The sequence below is a fragment of the Rhinatrema bivittatum genome, chromosome 5 (genome assembly GCF_901001135.1).
Source record: "Rhinatrema bivittatum chromosome 5, aRhiBiv1.1, whole genome shotgun sequence".
NCBI classification, from domain to species: Eukaryota; Metazoa; Chordata; class Amphibia; order Gymnophiona; family Rhinatrematidae; genus Rhinatrema; species Rhinatrema bivittatum.
This window is the reverse complement of record NC_042619.1, coordinates 238,682,077-238,702,443: the sequence shown is the minus strand read 5'-3', so window position 1 is coordinate 238,702,443 and position 20,367 is coordinate 238,682,077. Positions and strand designations below refer to the sequence as shown.

At 47.0% G+C, this 20,367-nt stretch overlaps 1 protein-coding gene across 1 annotated transcript in view; it reads right to left on the bottom strand.

Moving 5' to 3' along the window:
* Window positions 1–480: 480 nt before the first annotated feature.
* DONSON (downstream neighbor of SON) overlaps window positions 481–20,367 on the bottom strand; it is a 90,876-nt gene continuing 70,989 nt past the window's right edge. Inside the window, exon 10 of the mRNA XM_029603544.1 lies at window positions 481–1,874. Within this exon, the coding sequence (XP_029459404.1) occupies window positions 1,737–1,874 (138 nt within the window). The 3' untranslated portion in view covers window positions 481–1,736. The remainder of the gene's footprint in view (window positions 1,875–20,367) is intronic.

Below are 20,367 nucleotides of genomic sequence, written 5' to 3'. Positions count from 1 at the left end.
GGCACAATTATCTATTTCTTGACATAAGTAATATACATTGCAAAGTTCTGTTATTGCTTTGCGCATAAAAATAAGGAGAGTGGTCTTAATTTTCTGACTTATTGGCCAAGAAGTATAGAAGAGGTAACAGCTGGAAGCTGAACAGATTCCATGTTACTTGTATAGTCTGAATTCTTTTGAAGAGTTGAAAATGATCCACCATACTTTTCTAAATGCAAAGTAAAATGGATCTAGAGAAAAATTTGGAACTATTATTGTCACTTGGAAAAAAAGGCCTACCTGCTACACAAAAATCATCTCAGCTATTGATAATGCTCTATTTATTGCCCATTCCATGTAAGTCCCCATGAAATAATGGCCCGATATAGTTCTTGGTATGGAGACAGTCTTGCTTTAAGCTTCTCTCATAATATAGTTGCTTTCTATAAAACTGATGACCATGCATCTATTTCTTTCAAAAAAAAGATGTTGTGCACTGAATTAAAAAACATTTAAAAATTTAATTTGGTCTGAATTTATAATCAAACTATTAAAAAACAACCACTTGGCTTACTTAAAGATGGCAGTGTACAGACAAAATGCAAGGAGTCAAGTTCAGTGTAATAGGCTTGCTGTAGGTAGAGCAGTCTCTATCAAAACAGGATGATCCTGCTCCAGATTTGCTTTTGGCATCCTCCTTTCCTTTTGGGCTAGTAGACTGACTCAAAAGGGTGGGTGCCATGTAGGTAACATGCACTGGAAGAGCTTGTATACACAGGGCACAGACTTCACGGTCTCAAATTAGCTCTCAGGTAGAATAGTTATAACTTAAGGAAGCAAAATACCTTTCTTCAGTGGAATCAGAACCAACAAATTCTTGGATTTAACAGAGTATAACTTCAGATTTTCTGGTGTTAATCTGTGAAATCTCCTATTAAATAAAGTATGTATAGTACCTAGAGACCACTGTACATTAGCTTGGGTATTCTGATCACTTTACACACAATAACTACCACTAATTTTCTCTATTAACATAGCAATAAAAATGTTTAAGTTTTATAGCTAGGAAAGTGTCCCACCATCACTTGTCAAGTAGTATACAAGCCCACTGGAACAGCACTGTGCAGGACAATATGAAAAGAAAGAAAACATCAGGCTTACATTCATCCCTTTCAACTGGTTTCAAATCAGTCTGAAGATTTTCAGCAGTGACTAAAGAATATATAAGGGCCATTACTGGAAGCCATTGCATTGCAGCTCTGACTAGTTAGTTTATGATCATACAGTTTAGAAAGCACAGTCAAGCAGATGTGTTTTGGGTCATTATTAATACAAGTGACACTTGATATAGCTCGACAGGGCACAGCTGCAAGAGGTGGTTTCTGAATCCTTTGCTACTCATTTCATGACTTTGTCTCTGTAACAGCAGCTGCATACCATTGCCATTTCTTACTCTTTAGACAAATATAAAGGAATGAATGCACTATTCAAGAGTATACAACAGCAGAACTGAAGTGCAGTAAAAACTGGCAGCAGTTTAAATGAGGTTAAAAAAAGGTAGCTGTGGGGTATAAAAAAATTGTTCATGCTGAGGTTACTTGTACAAGTGCTCATAAAACCAACTTATTTCTGTTCCATTGAACAAGACCAGAATTCTTCTGTGTCATGTCGAAGCACAATTGTCCACATAGTGCAGCCATTTCAAATAAATAAGAATCTCAACAAATCTTATTTCATGAAACAAAAGACAGATACTTTCAGGGCTTCCAGATGTAGCTGTAGTTATTCATTTCTAAATGCCGTATTGAAGATTTTCCAAGAAGTGGTGGCTGAATAAGCTGACCCAAAGTTATTGGATGCAATCCACAGTTGGCAAGCTCTTTGCAGATATGTTCCTGTGGAAATGTAAATTCATCAGTCCTGTACATCAGGCAAAGAGCCACTCAAAGTACATTTAGAAGCCAAAATGGCTTGAGGGCAACTTAGACTCATGTTTAGCTACCTAACACAGGTCATGCAGTCAGGCACCTCAGGGAGGCCTGAAGTCAGCGGGCAGTAAAGAAAATGAAAAAGAAAAAAAAAAAATCTAACCCAGAAGAAGCTTACTCTTACAGACTGCTGCCTGGAACAGCTATTTGTCTGGCATACACAAGGGTATATGTTAAAAGAAAACAAGTGATCAAGACTAGAAGTACATGTACTCATTACTCCCATGAATGCTATTAACAGCTATTAATTATACAAGCAAAGTTAGAGGAAGCTCTGCAGAATATGGCCCACTCTTGGATAATTTGCTTAAACTTACAAGGTGCTATCTTACTTATCCACTTTTGTTATTGTGTGTATGCTATAAGTGATGCAGATGTGCTAATGGTTATATGCTAGAATGCTTCCTAAAAACAGGAACAGCAGTGCACATGGGAGGTAATTGTTTTGTTATGGTATGGAAATCTGGTACACTTCTAAAGAAATAATCAGAGCATCAGTGTCAGGAATACTTGATATAAGGCAAGATACTTCCCACAATGGCTAGTAAACAAAACAAACCCCTACAAATCTAAACTATTTCTGAACATTTTCAGAAGAGTACATTTTTGAACACTAATGCAACAATTTTGTCTCCTGTCTGCAAAGCACAGGAGAAAAAAAAATGTGGGCCTATTTACTAAAGGTTTTCTTACATTTTGCATCTATGGGGAAAATGCTTGCTAAATATGACCATGGTTTGCTAGTTTAAGGTGATGTCAAATTCTCCCCTTACTAGCAGTGTTGCCCTTTTCCCAATTTAGCTTCATCTGGTCTGAATGCCTTCAGTGTGTGTCAAGGGCCTCAGTCAGACTCTGCTCCTGTGGTGATGTAGAGTAGTAGGAGTGTTTAGGCAGATGCAAGCTTCCCATTGGGAAGTCACTGGAGTTCATAAGACCTCTGCATCCATATGATGCAAGGGAACTGAGGAGCAGAGCAAGAAGGAAGTGTGTGGAAGATTCCAGATCTTGAAGCCCAGTGTTCCTGCCTTTTCACAAAAAGAGCACCATTGGGCCTGGGGGGGGGAGGGGGGGGAGGATTTCTAGAGCAGTGTGTCATTCTAGATCAGAGGTGATGTCTGATACCAAACTCCAAGGTGCTGGAGTTACTGGTCAGAGAAGCTTGGGAGAGGTAAGAAGAAAAGCAAGTTTGCTTACCGTAAACGGTGTTTCCATAGTTAGCAGGATGAATTAGCCATGCTGTCATGGGAACTGTCAATCAGGCCCAGGAGGAGGAGCTTCAAAAGTGATGTCAGAGCTTTGCTCTGAGGCTGCGTCTGGTTTCCCGCGCTGGAATAGACTCTCCTCAGTCTGTGATAAATCAAGCATGGTCGTGAAGACGAAAGGTCGACTAGACAGGGAGGTGGATGGGTCAGCATGGCTAATTCATCCTGCTATCTACGGAAACACCGTTTACGGTAAGCAAACTTGCTTTTTCCCGTCGATAGCAGGTCTGAATTAGCCATGCTGTCATGGGAGTCCTAAGCTCCCAATCACGCTGGAGTAGTATATTTATTCTGGAGTGAGTGAAGCATGATGACATTAAGTGCCAGTCGACCTAGAAGCATCTGTAGCGAATGCCTGTAGAAGAGAACGGCCTAATTTGGCATCGTCCGTTGTTTGCTGATCTAAGTAGTAATGGGCCGTGAAGGTATGAAGGGAGACCCAGGTGGCTGCTTTACAAATTTCCAATGGTGGAACTGGTCGGAGATGAGCTAGAGAAGCCGCCACAGCTCGTGTCTGATGTGCCGTGGGGCGCGTGGGTAGTTTTTCTTGTTGTTTCTTGTAGCAAAATTGTATGCATTGCGTAATCCAACTAGATATAGTTCATTTTGACACTGGAAGACCTGGAGCATTCGAGTTGAAGGAAACAAAGAGTTGTGACGGTCTGGTCGCGGAATGAGTTCGCTGTTTTTAGTATGCTAATGCTCGTTTGCAGTCCAAAGTGTGAAGGAGTTTTTTCTCTTTCAGTGGTATGAGGTTTTGGACAGAACGTCGGTAATTCGATGGATTGATTAAGGTGAAACAGAGAGACCACCTTAGGAAGAAATGAAGGATGAGTCCGTAGTAGTACTTTGTGGTGGTGAAATTGGAGGTACTGGCTGTAGTGCACCAGCGCCTGTAGTTCACTCACCCGACGAGCTGACGTGATGGCTGTCGGGAAGACTACCTTCCAGGTGAGGTACTTGACGTGTGCCGAATCTAGTGGTTCAAACGGCGACACCATAAGTTGTTCCAAAACCAGATTTAGATTCCAAGGAACCGGAGATTTGGAAATCAGGGGCCGAAGGTGTGATAGGCCCCGGAGGAAACGGGAAATCATCAGGTGGAGGGAAATAGACTGTCCGTCCTGTAACCTGTGGAAGGCAGCAATTGCGCTCAGGTGGACGCAAACGGAAGCCATGGCCAGCCCCGCCCGGTATAGGGTATGTAGATAATCAAGTAGTTGCGCCAGGGAACATGACAGTGGGTCAATCCCCTCAGATCCACACCAGGTCGTGTACTGTTTCCATTTGAATTGGTAATTACGGCGCATGGATAGTTTCTGTGACTCGAGTATCACATCCTGAGCTGTGAGAGAGAGTCCCTGCTCTGAGAGAAGGAGCTGTTCAACCTCCAAGCTGTTAGGTGTAGAAAGAAGTGCAGCGGATGAAGCAGAGTGCCCTGTTCTTGGGAGAGAAGATTGGCCCGAGGTGGCAATCGTAGCGGCGGCTCCGTTGACAGTTGAAGGAGATGTGTATACCACGGCTGCCGGGGGCCAAGCCGGCGCTATAAATACGAGTTGCGTTTCGTCCAGCATGCATTTTTGTAACGTGCGTGTGATTAGTGGGATGGGAGGGAAGGCGTACATTAACGGTTCTGTCCAAGGTATGAGGAACGCATCCTGGGCTTGCTGGAGTGGGCTGGGCCACACCGAGCAAAAACGAGTCACCTTCCTGTTGGACTCTGTGGCAAAAAGGTAGAGTCTTGGTTGGCCCCATTTGAGGAATATGGTGTCCGCCACGTCCTGCTGCAGGGACCATTCGTGTGGATGAAAAACTCGACTCAATCTGTCCACTCAAGCGTTGCCAATTCCTGGGATGTATGTGGCTTGCAAGTGAAGCGAGTGACTGCATGCCCATGTCCAGATGAGGGCCTCTCGACACAGGGCCCAGGATCCTGACCCTCCTTGTTTGTTGATGTAAAACATGGCCACTTGGTTGTCGGTGTATACCATGACCCTGTGACCTTGGAGGTGGGCAAGAAAGGTTCATAGCGCGTAACGTATCGCCCGTATCTCCAGGAGATTGATCTGGAAGGTCTGTTCCTGCTGGGTCCAGAGACCTTGAGTCTGAAAGTGATCGAGGTGGGCCCCCCATCCCTTGCGGGAGGCGTTCGTGGTGAGGACTGCATTGTGCGGCAGGAGCATGAAAGGCGCCCCTTTGGTGAGTGTGTGCTTTTTTAACCACCAGTCGAGTTCTGAGGTCATGGCTTTCGTTAATGAGACCTTCCAGGTGAGTGGTTGCGCATGTTGTTTCCACTGTAGTTTCCGCACGTGTAGTCGCGTGTGGGATATGGCGGCTTCCATCCACACAGTATGTCCCAATGTTGTCAAGACCTGACAGGCGGAGGGAGTCCGGGTAGGCAACGAACGATCTGGGGCATGGTTTGTCGTCTGTCTCGTGGAAGAAAGACCCTGTGCTTTGTAGTGTCCAGCAGGGCTCCTATGAACTGAATTGTTTGCATAGGTTGTAGCTGGGATTTTTGGTAGTTGACTACCAGTCCCAAGTGGTTGAGACAATTTATCGTGTCTTGGAGACGTTGACGAAGGGTAGTGGGATTGGATTCTACTAGTAGCTAATCGTCCAGGTAGGGAAAAATGATGATCCCCCGTTGACGGAGGAATGCCATCACCAGCGCCATGCACTTGGTGAACACTCTGGGTGCTGTCGACAGGCCAAAGGGAAGTACTTTGTATTGAAAGTGCCGGTGCAGTTGACTTGGAAAGAGAGGTATTGCCAGGAGGAAGGATGCATTGGAATATGAGTGTATGCATCCTTGAGATCTATGGAGCACATCCAGGCTTTGGGTTGGATCAGAGGTAATATAGATTTGAGGGATACCATCTTGAATTTTTCCTAGACTATGAATTTGTTGAGGTCCCAGAGGTCCAAGATCGGGCGGATGTTTCCGGATTTCTTGGGAATGAGGAAATATGGGGAGTAGAAGCCCATGTTCTGGGTGGACAGGGGGAAGTGGTGGACAGCTTGTTGTTGCAATAAGGCTGTCACCTCCCCTTCAGTCATGTAGGGTTGGATCGGGTTCCTTGGGATGTTAAATGAGGAAGGGGTGGGGGGTACAGGAATGGAATCTTGTATCCCCGGCGCACGATGTCCAGGACCCATTGGTCTGATGTGATATACTCCCATTGCTGGATGTGGGATGTTATGCCCCCCGCTAATACCTGTAGTGATGGTGGCAAAGGGGTCTCTAAAAAGATGGACTCCGTTTATTGGAGGATTGCATTTGTTGGTTTTGAGAGCGCTGGGGGTGCGGCCGACCCCGCCGATTTTGGTTGGTGTGGTCTGCTGGCGTGGTGGAGGTTGGTACGGCTGTGGGCGGTAGGATGCATAAGGACGGAATGCTCTACGCTGGAAAGGTTGTCTTCTAGCGGGTGCGTAGAACCTACTCGAAGAAGAAGAAGTGTGTGGAGTGGTGAGTGACTGTACTGCCACTGATTGCTCCTTGAGCTGGGCCACCATTTCTTGTAACTTTGAGCCGAATAAATTGTCGCCCCTGCAGGGCAGGTTAGCCAACTTATCATGGACATCGTCCCTTATAGTACTCGCTCTGAGCCATGCCACTCTCCTTGCCGCAATCGCATTCGCCAAAACTCTGGAAGAAATGTCAAAGCCTTCGTAGACAGTACGTAACAAGTGTCTGATAGCCTCTTCGATGTCTTGCAGTGGATAAGGACCATGGAGAGACTGTGGATCGTCCTTGAGGCATTGCACGCACTCGAACAAGTACTGTACCAGATAAAATTGGCGAGTATGGATGCTTGATAGGCCCGCTTAGCGAACTCGTCCAGAGTGCGAAGGTCTCTGCCAGGCAGCGAAGCTGAATGGAGTTTAGCTTTCTTCGCCTTCCCCATCGTGGACTCAACCACCAGAGACGTGTGTGGTAGTTGAGGGGTCTTGTAATACGGGGATTTTTGTATTTTATATTTCATGTCTATCTTCCTAGACACTGTGGGGAGCGTGAAGGGGGTGTCTCAGGATTTTTCTAGGATCGAATCCAAAACAGCGTGCGGTGGTAGAGCAGTGGGTTTGGCCAGAAGGTCGAAGATTTTTAGCAAATCGAGAGTGTCTGCTCTGGGGTCCGGAACATTTTGAATGGACTTCCAACTTTTTCCAGAAATTTCGGATTTGTGAGGTAATCTGGCAGGGAATAAGGCTCCGCTGGTTCATCCGCCGGGTCGGAGGGATACCCCGTGGATGAGTCCGGAGTTGTATCTTGGAACTCTGGAGAAACCGACCGAGGCGGGGTTCCTTTGACTGTGACACCGGAATGGGATCTGGTGACAGAACTGAAGGTGACGGAGACCAGTGTCACACTGGTATTGAGTGTACTGAAGGCTGTGGAGATGTTGCCCCACTGGGAGGATCGGAGGCAGGCAACTGGAAGGACGCCTGCATGACTTCAAAAAAGCTGGATAGCGCCAGGGAAAGGTTGACAAATACGTCCTTCGTCTGCGGAGGCATAGCAGGTTTCTGAACTGTGGATGGAAGTTTGACCGGAACCGCTGTTAATAGGATGTCGGCGTCCGGGATCTTGCTAGGAGGACGAGGCGTATGATTTTCATCTGGTAATTTCCGTTTCTTGGATAGTGGTTCCTGTAAGGAATTGGATCCCAAGCGGTGCTGGGAGGCAGAGGATAAGTCTGAATAGACTCGGATTGAAGAGGAGGAGGATGATGGGGAGAGGGAGGAGAGTACTGGAACTCCCATTCCTTCCGAAACGGCAAAGGCAGATGTAAACATGGGCTCTAGAGCCCCCGGGGTTCGTCTCCTCTTTTGACAACGGGACCGTGTCGGTTCATCTGCCCTTTTCTCCGACTGCGGATGAGGATGCGAATGCGGCACTGGTTGTCCCGGAGCCGGCTCCGTCATTGGTTGATGGGACTTATGCATTGATGACTTCTGCAAGGACAGACCTTTAGGGTTGTCAGGGTTGTCTGAGTGATGATGTGGCTGTGGCTGGATGCTTTCCTTCCGTGGTTGTGTCGATTGCGCCGTCGACGCCTGTCCCTTGGACTCCTGCGTCGTCGACGCATGCGTCGAGCGATGCTTCGTGGTCGGCTCGCCAGGTTTCCTCGACGACGCAGATTTATGCGTCGAGTGCAAGTGCGTCGAGGTCGGTGCTGCCCGCGTCAAGTCAGCTCGTGGAGGTGGTGCGTCGCCTCGGTCAAGTGGTGCGTTGTGAGGATTTTTCCCTCTGCCGCTTTCGGCGCATCCATTACTGGGCGAGAGCGTGGTGTTGACGCTTCCGACTCAGCCTGGATTCGGTGTTTTGAACGGACAGGATCACGGTCTCGAAGCAGGTCGGTCTTGTATTTTTGTTGATCTTTCAGGCCGGACCGTGCAGTCTTGGGCTTGACCAATGACGCTCGACGCTTCAGTGGTGGGGTAGGGGCAAAAGGTCCTGGTGAAGATCGGGCCTCGGAGGGAGGGGTATACGAACCCCCTCGAGCTGATTTTAGAGCTTGCATCTTATCGGAGTGTTGCCTCCGGGCTCTCGGGGACATCCGTCCACAGTGCTGACAAGACTGCATCGAGTGGTCTGGGTCCAGACACAGATAGCAGCAGTCATGCCCGTCTGTAATCGACATTACTTTCTACAGGCGCAGGGGCTTGAAGCCCGATTGTCAGGGACCTTCTTTTCTGCCGCGGTCCGACATGATGAGCGATTTTTTCACTTTTCTGTACTTTTTTTTATTCTGATGCTGAGGAGGTCTGAAGCTCCGCGCGGAAAAACAGACTGAGGAGAGTCGATTCCAGCGCTGCCTCAGAACAAAGCTCTGACAACACTTTTGAAGCTCCGCCTCCCGGGCCTGATTGACCGTTCTCATGACAGCATGGCTAATTCAGCCCTGCTATCGATGGGAAAATACCTTTCATACTACGATTATGTGACGGAAGTGTATCCTGCGAGGAGGTCTGCTATGGAGAGTTCTTAAAGGTAAAAGCAGCTGCCATACTATTTGGAAGAGAATCCTGAAAGAAGGCCGTCCTATAAGGAGTTTTAACTAGAAACTCATTTAAGAGTTGTAAAAAGAAGATAGCCTGCTCTACCAACGGAGATATCCCAAGAAAGAATGCACCTTTCCATAAGAGCTATTTTTTGAGAAGAAACATCAGAGATGAAATTTATTCTGTACTGGATTTCTGGACTTTGTTTGGTGCACTATCAACTGGTGTACCGTTTTTTAATTTACTTTTTGTTACCTGCTCTCCAGAATCAGCAAAGTCTAATTTTTAAAAAATGTGTGTCTGTTTAGTGAGTTTTGGAGTGACCAGGTGGATAGCATGTTAAAAAAAGTAGCAGCAGCAGCAGGGCAGTTATTTCTACCTTTGATAAAATGAGGAAAATAGTTAAAACAAAAAAACTAAAAGGCGCAGCTACAAAGGTTAAGAGTTTACATCAGGCATGCTCATTGTTTAAAAATACCATGTTAAAAGTCCAGTTCAGATGTGTTCCATGCATTAAAAAAAAAAGAAGTAGAAGGAAGGCTAAATGACCATTGGCATGGTTAAAAAGTGAGTTAAGAGAGGCTATTTTGGTCAAAAGAACTTCTATCAGAAATTGGAAAAAGCATAATTGGCATGTTAGATGTAAATCATTGATAAGGCAGGCAAAATGAATTTGAAAAGAAGCAGGCTAGAGACAAAAAAATCATAATAAAAACCTTTTAAAATATACCTGAAGCAGGAAGCCTGTGAGGGAGTCGGTTGGCCCGTTAGATGATTGAAGAATTAAAAGGGTACTTAGGGAAATTTGTAACCTATTGCTGGGAATCATTCATCATGCCTGAAGACTGGAGGGTGGCCAATGTAAAAATGGCTCCGGGTGATCCGGGAAAGTATTGACAGTATTCAGTGCCAGGAAAAATCGTGGAAAATATTCTAAAGATTAAAATCACAGAACATATAGAAAAGTGATTTAAGAAAGCTTGAAGAGCAGTCAAAGATTTGGCATCTGGGATTCAATGCAAAGAAAAGCAGAGTCATGCATCTGGGATGTGGTAATCCAAAAGAGCTGTATGTGATTTGGGGGGGGGGGGGGGGGGAAGAAGGGTGTGTGTGAAAAACCGATGTGCACGGACAGAGAGGGATCTTGTGGTAGTAGTGTCTAGTGATCTGAAAATGGCGAAGCAATATGACAAGGTGATAGCTAAAGCCAGAAGAATGCTAGGCTGCAGAGAGGAATAACCAGTAAGAAAAGAGGTGATAATGCACAGGTCTTTAGTGAGGCCTCACCTGGAGTACTGTGTTTAGTGCTGGAGTCTGTATCTCAAAAAGGACAGAGATGGGATGAAGGCAGTCTAGAGAAGGGCAACCAAAACAGTGTGGGGTGAGTATTAGAAGACTGAAGGATCTAACAATGTATACACAGGGGAGGTAGGATGCAGACCTTCAGATATCTGAAAGGTTTTAATGATGTACCAATGTCAAACCTTTTCTGGCGGAAAGGAAACAGTAGAAACAGGGGTCACGAAATAAACTCCGAGGGGATGACTCAGAACCAACATCAGGAAATTCTTCTTTACAGAGAGGGTGGTGGATGCCTGGAAAATGCTTCTAGAGTAGGTGGTGAAGAGAAAAATAGTCAAAAAATTCAAAGGGGCATGGGATAAACAGTGTGGATCCCTAAAGTCTAGAGGATGGAAATAAAGAAAAGGGTGCATGAGGATAACTTGCTGGTACAGTGGTTACTACCCTTACCAATAGGCCTTTTTGCTTTTGATGGAAGTGCAACATTGCTTTCTGCTTCACTGGCAGGGAGAAAAGGGGGAATTTGATTTAGACAACAACCAACGAGGGCCCTGCATTTTACGGACTGGAGTACTCATACGCAGACATAAGGGAAACAGCACTGTTTCTACGGCCAAGTCCATAAGCAAAGCGTGTCAAGCAGCACTGCCTGAATTGTCAGTAAGGCTCATCATCCAGTAAAAATGTTGCTAGCAGTAAGTTTTTTTCCTCTCATAAGGCTTGGGGATAACTGCACAGAGCGGCAGTTACCCTTAAAAGAAACATGGGGGTAACCTGCATGGCATGGCAGATACTACTATAAGAAACTTGCTGGGCAGACTAGATGGACCATTTGGTCCTTTTCCTCCATCATGAATATGTTATTACATTGTTTAATGTTTACACAAGGGAAGTCTTGCTTCACTGATCTGCTACTTTTTTTTTTTTTTTTGAAGGGGTTAAAAAATATTTATTTATTTAACACTTTTTTATACCTACCTTCATAGTAATAACCATATCGGATCGGTTAATATGTGGATAATAGTGAGCCAGTGGATGTAGTATATTTGGATTTTCAGAAGGCATTTAACAAAGTGCACCATGAGAGATTCCTGAGAAAAATAAAAATTCATGGGATAGAAGGAAATGTCCTATTGTGGACTGTAGGACTAAAAGGTTAGTTTTCTCAATGGGGAAGAGTAAACAGTGGAATCTGTACTGGGACCAGTGCACTTTAATATATTTATAAATGATCCAGAATGGGGAACCAATGAATGAGTAGCCTAGTGGTTAGAGCAGTGGACTATGAACCAGGGAAACCGGGGCTCAACTCCCACTGCTGTTCCTTGTAACCTTGAGCAAGTCTCTTTACCCTCTATTGCCTCAGGTACAAACAGACTGTGTGCCCTCTAGGGATAGGGAAATACCCACAGTATCTGAATGTAATCTGCTTTGAAGTACTGAAAAGCGTGATATTAAACAAAACGAAAAACAAAACAAAAAAATTATTCCGAGTTGTTAAATCACAAGCAGATTGTGAAAAATTGCAGGAGGACCTCGAGAATGGAAGACTGCACATTTAAATGGCAGATTAAACTTAATGTGGACAAGTGCAAAGTGGTGCACATGGGGAAAAGTAACCCATGCTGTAGTTGCACGATGTTAGATTCCATATTAGGAGCTACCACACAGGAAAAGGGATCTGGGCATCGTAGTAGACAGTACTTTGAAATCCTCGGTTCAGTGGGCGGTGGCGGTAAAAAAACAAAAAGCAAACAATATGTTAGGAAAGGAATGGAGAATGTTATAATGCTTCTGTATCGCTCCTTTGTGAGACCGCACCTTGAATACTATAGGAAAATTGATTCTTACCTGCTAATTTTCATTCCTGTAATACAGCAGATAATTCAACACCAGTGGGTTGTATATCCCTACCAGCAGATGGAGTCAGAGAACAAAAACTTTGGACACTGCTACATAAATGAGTGCCACCTGCAGTCCCTCAGTATCGGCCTGTTCCCAAGCCCTTGAAACTAAACTTCAACCAAGGGCAACAGAGGTCTAGGTCGCCCAAAACCAACGAAACATACACCAATAAGCTTTTTAATAGAAAACCAATTGTTCCTTCAGAATACTAAAAGCTCCACAGACTTTCGGAGTCAGAACGGGATGGGCCTCTGGAATGATCTGCTGTATTACAGGAATGAAAATTAGCAGGTAAGAACCAATTTTCCTTTCCTGTACATACTCAGATCATTCCAGACCAGTGGGATGTACCCAAGCCACCTTATACTGGGCGGGCCTCTGAAAGACTCGCAAGCAGAACACTCTCACTGAACGATGCCTCCTCCTGCGCCCTGACATCCAAACGATAAAACTTGGTGAAAGTGTGAATGGAAGACCAGAGAACCACCCTATAAATCTCCTGCGGAGAAAGAAGTTGACACTCCACCCAGGAGGCCGCCTGTGCCCTTGTGGAGTGGGCCCTTAATACCACAGGTGCCTGCTTCCCTTTAGAAATGTATGCGGAAACGATAACTTCCCGAATCCATCTAGAAATGGTAGTTTGATACTTTGTCTCCCTTCTTGACCCTGGCAAATAAGACAAAAAGATGGTCCGAGTCAAAAAGCATTAGAAAGCTCCAGATAGCGGAAAAGGACGCGCCACACGTCCAACAAATGCAGCTCCCTCTCCCAGGATGAATCTCGGGACCAGTCCAGAAATGCTGGCAGTTCTTTCTATGTCAATCAGACGGTGGAAGATACCACTTGGGCACGAAGGAAGGAACTGTTCTCAAGGATACCCTGTCCCGGTAAATTTGCAGGAAAGGGACTCTACAGGATAAGGCCTGCAGCTCCGAAATTCGCCTTGCCAAACAGATTTCTTCAGAGTCAAATCCTTCAATGACGTCCTCTTCAATGGCTCAAACGGCGCTTCATATAGAGCGCAGAGTACCAAATTTAAGCTCCACTCCGGGCATACTTTACGCACTGGCAGATGCAAATGCTTCACCCCTCTAAGAAACCTGATGATATCCAGATGCTTCATCAGCCTCCGACCTTGATCAACATCTTGGACTGCTCTCAAAGCAGCTACCTGAACTTGAAGCGAATTAAAGGCTAAGCCCTTGGCTAACCCCTGTTGCAGGAAATCCAAAATCTGGGACATCCCCACAGCCACGGGGCTCAGGTTCCTTTGCAAGCACCAAGCTTCAAATTCCTTCCAAACCCTGGCATACGCCATCGATGTAGCAGGTCTCCTAGCCTGAAGAAGAGTGGATATTACAGACTCCGAATACCCCTTCAGACTCAACCTCCGGCTTCTCAAAAGCCAAGCCACGAGACAGAAGTGATCGCCCGATCCAAGAACATAGGCCACTGATGCAGAAGGCGCGGAAGATGAGCCAGATGAAGAGGGCTTTCCTCTGCCGGTCGTACCAGATCCGCGAACCAGGGTCGCCTGGGCCACTCCAGAGCCACGAGCACCACGGATCCGCGATGCGACTCTATCTGCCTGAGAATGCGGCCTATGAGAGGCCATGGGGGGGAAGACAGAGAAGAAATCCCATGGGCCATGGACACACCAGAGCATTGAGCCCCACTGATCCATTTTCGAGTTGGCGCGAGTTGTCATCAGGTCCAATTGCGGAGCACCCTATCTAGCGAAAATGTGATTCCACGCCTTGGAGGACACCTCCCACTCTCCGGGTTCCAAGCGCTGTCGGCTGAGGAAGTTCGCTTGCATGTTTTCCACTCCCGCGACATGCGACACAGCTATGCCCCTGAGATGAATCTCCACCCAGGCGAACAAACGTAGTACTTCCAGCGCCACTGCAGGGCTCCTGGTTTCCCCCTGCCTGTTGATATACGCCACCGTGGTCACGTTGTAGGACAAGACGCGCACCATTCGTCCCTTGACTAAGAGCAGGAATACTTGAAGGGCCCGGGCGAACCATCCAGATTCTGTTGATAGACCAAGATTTCTCAGACATTCGCCACAGGCCCTGAGCAGTCTTTTCTTGACACACTGCTCCCCATCCGAAGAGGCTGGAATCTGTACAGACGACCACCCAAGCTGGGGGGTCCAACTCCATCCCTTTCTCCAGGTTGCGACGCAACAGCCACCAAGAAAGACTGTGTCTGGGTTTCTGAAGAAATGGCAACGGAATATGGAACTGCTCCAACACCGGACTCCACCTGGACAACAGCGCACGCTGTAAAGGTCTCACGTGCGCAAAAGCCCAAGGCACCAGCTCTAATGTGGACACCATGGAGCCCAGTACTTGGAGATAATCCCAGGCTGTTGGCACCTTCAAGTGAAGAAGGCCCTTCACCTGAGTCTGTAACATCCGCACTCTGTCTGTCGCCAGGAAGACCTTGCCCTCTTGCATGTCAAACCATGCTCCAAGGTACACCAGGCATTGCATGGGCACCAACTGGCTCTTCTGCAGATTGATGACCCAACCAAGAGATCGTAGGGTGGTCATCACTCTCTGGAGAGATCTCTTGCAGTCCTCCCAAGACTTTTCCCGGATAAGCCAATCGTCAAAATATTGATGCACCAAGATCCCTTCTTTGCGCAGAGCTGCTGTCACTACGACCATCTCCTTGGTGAATGTGCGAGGAGCCATGGCGAGACGAAAGGGAAGAGCCCAAAACTGAAAGTGCCAACCCAACACCTTGAACCTCAGGAATCATTGATGGTCCTGCCGGATTGGAATGTGCCGATAAGCCTCCGTTAGATCTAATGACGCGAGGAACTCCCCTTTGCGCACCGCCGCTAGCACAATACGGAGCGTTTCCATGAGGAACTTGGGAACTCATAGGCACCGGTTCACCTTCTACAAGTTGAGGATAGGACAAAAGGACCCTTCCCTTCTTGGGTACCATGAAGTACACAGAGTACAGACCCTGGCCCTGTTCCGCAGGAGGGACTGGGCAAATGGCGTTGAGATAGAGTAACCTCTGGAGAGTCACCCACATGGCCTCTCGCCTGCCACGAGAAATCACACGAGACTCTACAAACGCGTCCTGAACTGGATACAAGAAATCTAGAGCGTAACCGTGCCAGACTACCTCCAAGACCCACATGTCTGAGGTAATCCTCTCCCACTCCTCGTAGAAGCTGGATAATCTGCCTCCTACAGCTTCTACGTGGAAGTGGGGTCCCCTGGCCTCATTGGAGAGGCTTACCGCCTCCTGAGCCCTGACCTGGACCATCTCTGGGAATCAGACGATCTCCACGAAAGGACTGCAGATGACCAGAGCTTTGCCTGGACCCGGGGGGAGGAACAGGCTTACCAGTACGAAAACGCCGAGAATCTCTAAAATGAGCTCATGAAGGAAAAACCTTCTTACTCTGTTTCCTATCTTCCAGCAACCTATTGCCCTTAGTCTTCCCCAACAGTTTCACCAACTGGTCCAAATCCTCCCCAAACAGGAGATTTCCCTTGAAGGGGAGATTACAGAGTTGCGCCTTAGAGGACAAGCCCGCCGACCAGTTTCGCAACCATAAAAGCCTGCGGGACGCCACAGAGGAAACCATACTAAGCGCAGAGGTACAAATCAAATCATACAGCGCATCTGCAACAGAAGCCACAGCCGCCTCAAGGAGGACCACTTGCAAGGGCAAAGAGTCACCCGCTGCCAATCCCTCCACGACCTTCTGGACCCAACACAGACAGGCACGCTGCATCAATCTGGCACACAACACTGCGTGGAGGCCGAGTGCAGAGACCTCAAACGCTTCAGCTGAACTTCCAGTTTGCGGTCCTGCAGGTCTTTCAAAGCAGCCACCCCAGCCACCGGGATTGTTGTCTTCTTAGTGACTGCCAAAACAGCTGCATCTACCTGCAGCACTTTCAGAAGGTCCAAGGTCTCGAGAGAGAGGGGGTAAATTTTAGCCATCGCTCGGCCCACTTTCAAGCCGGAATCAGAAGAGTCCCACTCCCTTGTTATCAACTTCCTGATCTTCTTGGGCAGAGGAAAGGCGGTTGTCAGTCCCCACAGACCATCGAGCACTGGATTGACTCCCTCACTATCAGACTCTTCCTGGGAGAACTTAACCCCCAACTCTTCTAAAACGTGGGGAATCAATGGGTGTAGTTCCTCCAGCTTGAACAGCCGGACAACTTGAGGGTAATCCCCCTCCGGGATTGGAAATCCATCCAATGCAGGGTCATCCATCTCGGGACCTCCCAGGTCTGGGAAGGGATCAGCACCCAGGTCAGTTCCCTGCGTATCTGGGGGACCAACTTGCAGTGCTCCCATAGCGTCCCTGCTGGAAGCCGGGTCACCCGGCACCTGACGGAGACCCAGTGGCCGCAGGGGATCCAAAGGATCCTGAGAAGAACATTTGAAATGCCCCTGGATGAGTCCACCGACTGCTCCGCCGCCCTTTTAATTCCGGATCTTTGATTGGTCAAAAAGGCATGATGAAGCAGGAGCACAAATTCAGGAAAGAAGTTCACAGGCTGCTGCCCCACCCCCTTCAGGGGACTGGGCTGTACAGTGTCATCCTCAGGCACGCAAACCAGCTCCATAGGGGAAAGGGGGGAGGGGAATCCCCCCTCGGAACCACAAGGTCAGAAGCCTCGACTTCCGAGGCAGGAGGCACGGCAGAACGGAGGCCCAGCCTAACGGAGTGGCCCCTCCCAAGGGGCCCTCCCCTCTCCTGACCAACAGTTGACAGAGAGTGTGAATCCACTTGCCCCCTAACGAACCACACGCGTGGCAGGTGGCCATCTTAGATTTCAGCGCCATGCAGCGAACTGCATGAGAGCTCAGACAAAAAACGGCACCTGCCTAAAAGGAGCTACACTCGGCCAGCCGCCAGCAAGCCAAGGCACTGGGGCTTGCACCTGCCTGCCCTCAATGCGTCACTCACAGTCCGAGACACAAGAAAAACTGCCTGCGCCCTGTGGGAATTGAGGGAGCCCCCTCCCTCCAGCGAGCAATCGCAACTGTTGTCTTACCCGCCCTCAGCCCCGGGCTGCCAACCCTTATGCCCCAGGCACTGTCCGGTCTCCTCCTCGGGCCGCATTACCCACTGCCCTGGCCGGGCCCCGACTAAGTCCAGAGACCTACCTGAGGAGCTTCTTAGGCTCTTCTAAATCCACTTGCCTTTTTTTTTTTTTTTTAAATTAAAAAAAAAAACAAAAAAAACCCACCTTTAGCCAACCTCAAGCAGGACCAGCCTCTGTTTGTCAGGCCCTCCGGCAGGGTGCGGACGAAACACAGTCAGGGGTATCTAAATTCCCTGGACGCCCAGCTCCACTGGAGGGATGGCCCGCAACTATGCCTAATACCTCAGGGAGCAAAATCTCAACTCACCTAATCTAACACTAACTACACCTTTTTTTTTTTTTTTTTTTTTAACTAAACCCTAGACTGCAGGTTTGCATCTTTACCATCTGCTGGAGTCAGAGAGATACTGAGGGACTGCAGGTGGCACATTCACTTATGTAGCAGTGTCCAAAGTTTTTGTTCTCTGACTCCATCTGCTGGTAGGGATACACAACCCACTAGTCTGGAATAATCTGAGTATGTACAGGAAGTTCAGTTCTGGTCGCCGCATCTCAAAAAAGATATAGTTGCGATGGAGAAGGTACACAGAAGGGCGACCAAAATGATAAAGGGGATGGAACAGCCCCCCTAGGAGGAAGGGCTAAAGAGGTTAGGACTATTCAGCTTGGAGAAGAGACAGCTGAGGGGGAATATGATAGAGATCTATAAAATCATGAGTGGAAAAGAATGGGTAAATGTGAATCTGTTATTCTTTAAAAAAAAAGTGACTAGGGGGCACTCCATGAAGTTAGTATCACATAAGTCAAACTATTAACAACTAACTAGACAAGAAATAGCTACTTTTTAATCACTGCATGATAGTAAATATATGCCATGCCGCTATTTCGGATTTTATCAGGTACTTGCGTCCTGGATTGACCCCTCAGCATGGTCCAGTATAGCAAGTTCTTATGAACTCCAGTGTGAAGAATCCCAGGTTATGGGGCAGTACCTGGTCAGTGACCCTCTCTGTGTGCTGACCAGGACAGAGGCTACACTAGATGCCTTTTGAAGAATAGCTCCAGGTCAGTTATAAGGCAACATTTAAAAAACTTCTAGGATCCAAGGAAGAAAAAAAATATGGCAGAAGATAGTTGTAGCATCTGAGTTGGCGACACATGCATACTCCTTTATGAGTCAACTGGCTCCAGATTTTCAGGACAGCACGATCCAGTGCTGGTTTTACTCCACTACCTGCATGGACTTGATTTCCTTAAGAAAGGCAGGACTACAATAGGGATATTAGAATTGCCAGTTCATGCAGACAGTGGGGTAAAACTAGGACTGGATCATCCTTTCCTGAAAATCTTGCAATCCTATATATGAAGGACTATGCCATGAAGGGGGTACCTAATTGAATTTGGGGGGCTCCTGGCAAACTATGTGAACATAGATTTAACACTTTTACAAAGGAGAAGGCATGTTTTGATTGACTGTATATAAGGCACTAAGTCTTAATGTAGGTTTTATGCATGATGTACCATGTAAAAGTGAATTTATTTTGTAATGCTTTGAATAGAATAAGGATTATTTTAAGTGTGTCTAATGAGTGGCTCGGTCTATGACAATTCTTAGGAAGAGGTTCCAAGAGATAATGTAGTCGGTCCCAGCCATTTTTCCATATCCTAGATTCAGTATTATTAGCAGCAGTCTTAATAAACTCTCTCGGTGCTGGTTTTTAAAATGGATTTGGTGAAATATTTTTTCCCCTGCGAGTGTGTACTTAAGCTCCTATTCAACTTTTCAAACAAGTGAAGTGCTGCTGCTTTAAATCTAATTCATACTGCCCTATTTTACAAAAGGAAAATTAGTTCTTACCTGTTAATTTTCGTTTCTGTAGTACCACGGATCAGTCCAGACTGTGGGTTGAGCCTCCTTTCCAGCAGGTGGAGACAGACTAAAACTGAAAGGATATCCTATATGAGGACAGAGCCTATCCTGTAACCCTTCAGTATAACCATTGTCAAAGCAGAAAATAACAAAACCAAAATAGGATCAAGCAAGTAACCATACAGCTCAATGGAGCAACGTAGAACAATGTAAGAAACATGGTATAACTATATGCTCTTGCATATACTTGGTATTTAAACGACCAAGGCTTCCGGTGTAATTGCTCAGTATTCTTGCACAAAAATGAAGGATTAGAAACTGCGAATCTGCAAAAAACAAGCTTTGAGAGGACAGAAAGAAAGACAGACAGGGAAGGGCGTTTTGACTGATCTGTGGTACTACAGGAACAAAAATTAACAGGTAAGAACTAATTTTCCTTTCCCTGTAAGTACCCGGATCAGCCCAGACTGTGGGATGTACCAAAGCTTCCCTAAACCGGGTGGTACTGAGACAGTTCCGCTCGAAGCACTTGTCGCCCAAAGGAACCAAAAACCGGAGCTTGCACATCCAGACGATAGTGTCGAGCAAAAGTATGCAAGGACGTCCATGTGGCGGCCCTGCAAATCTCCTGCAGGGAGACAGATTGACTCTCCGCCCAGGAAGTAGCTTGAGAATGTAGCAAATGGGCCTTTAGGCCCTCGGGAACCACTCGACCTTGGCAAAGATAGGCCAAGGAGATCGCTTCTTTTAACCACCACATGATAGTGGTCTTAGAAGCCGGCTTACCCCGATTGGGCCCACTCCAGAGGACAAAAAGATGGTCCGAGACCCGAAAGTCATTGGTAACCTGGATATAGCGAAGTAGAACTCGTTTGGCATCCAGCTTACGGAGATCACCCCCAGTCGAGCCCGCAATCTCCTCTGAGGAACACGCAGGGAGTTCTACCGACTGATTG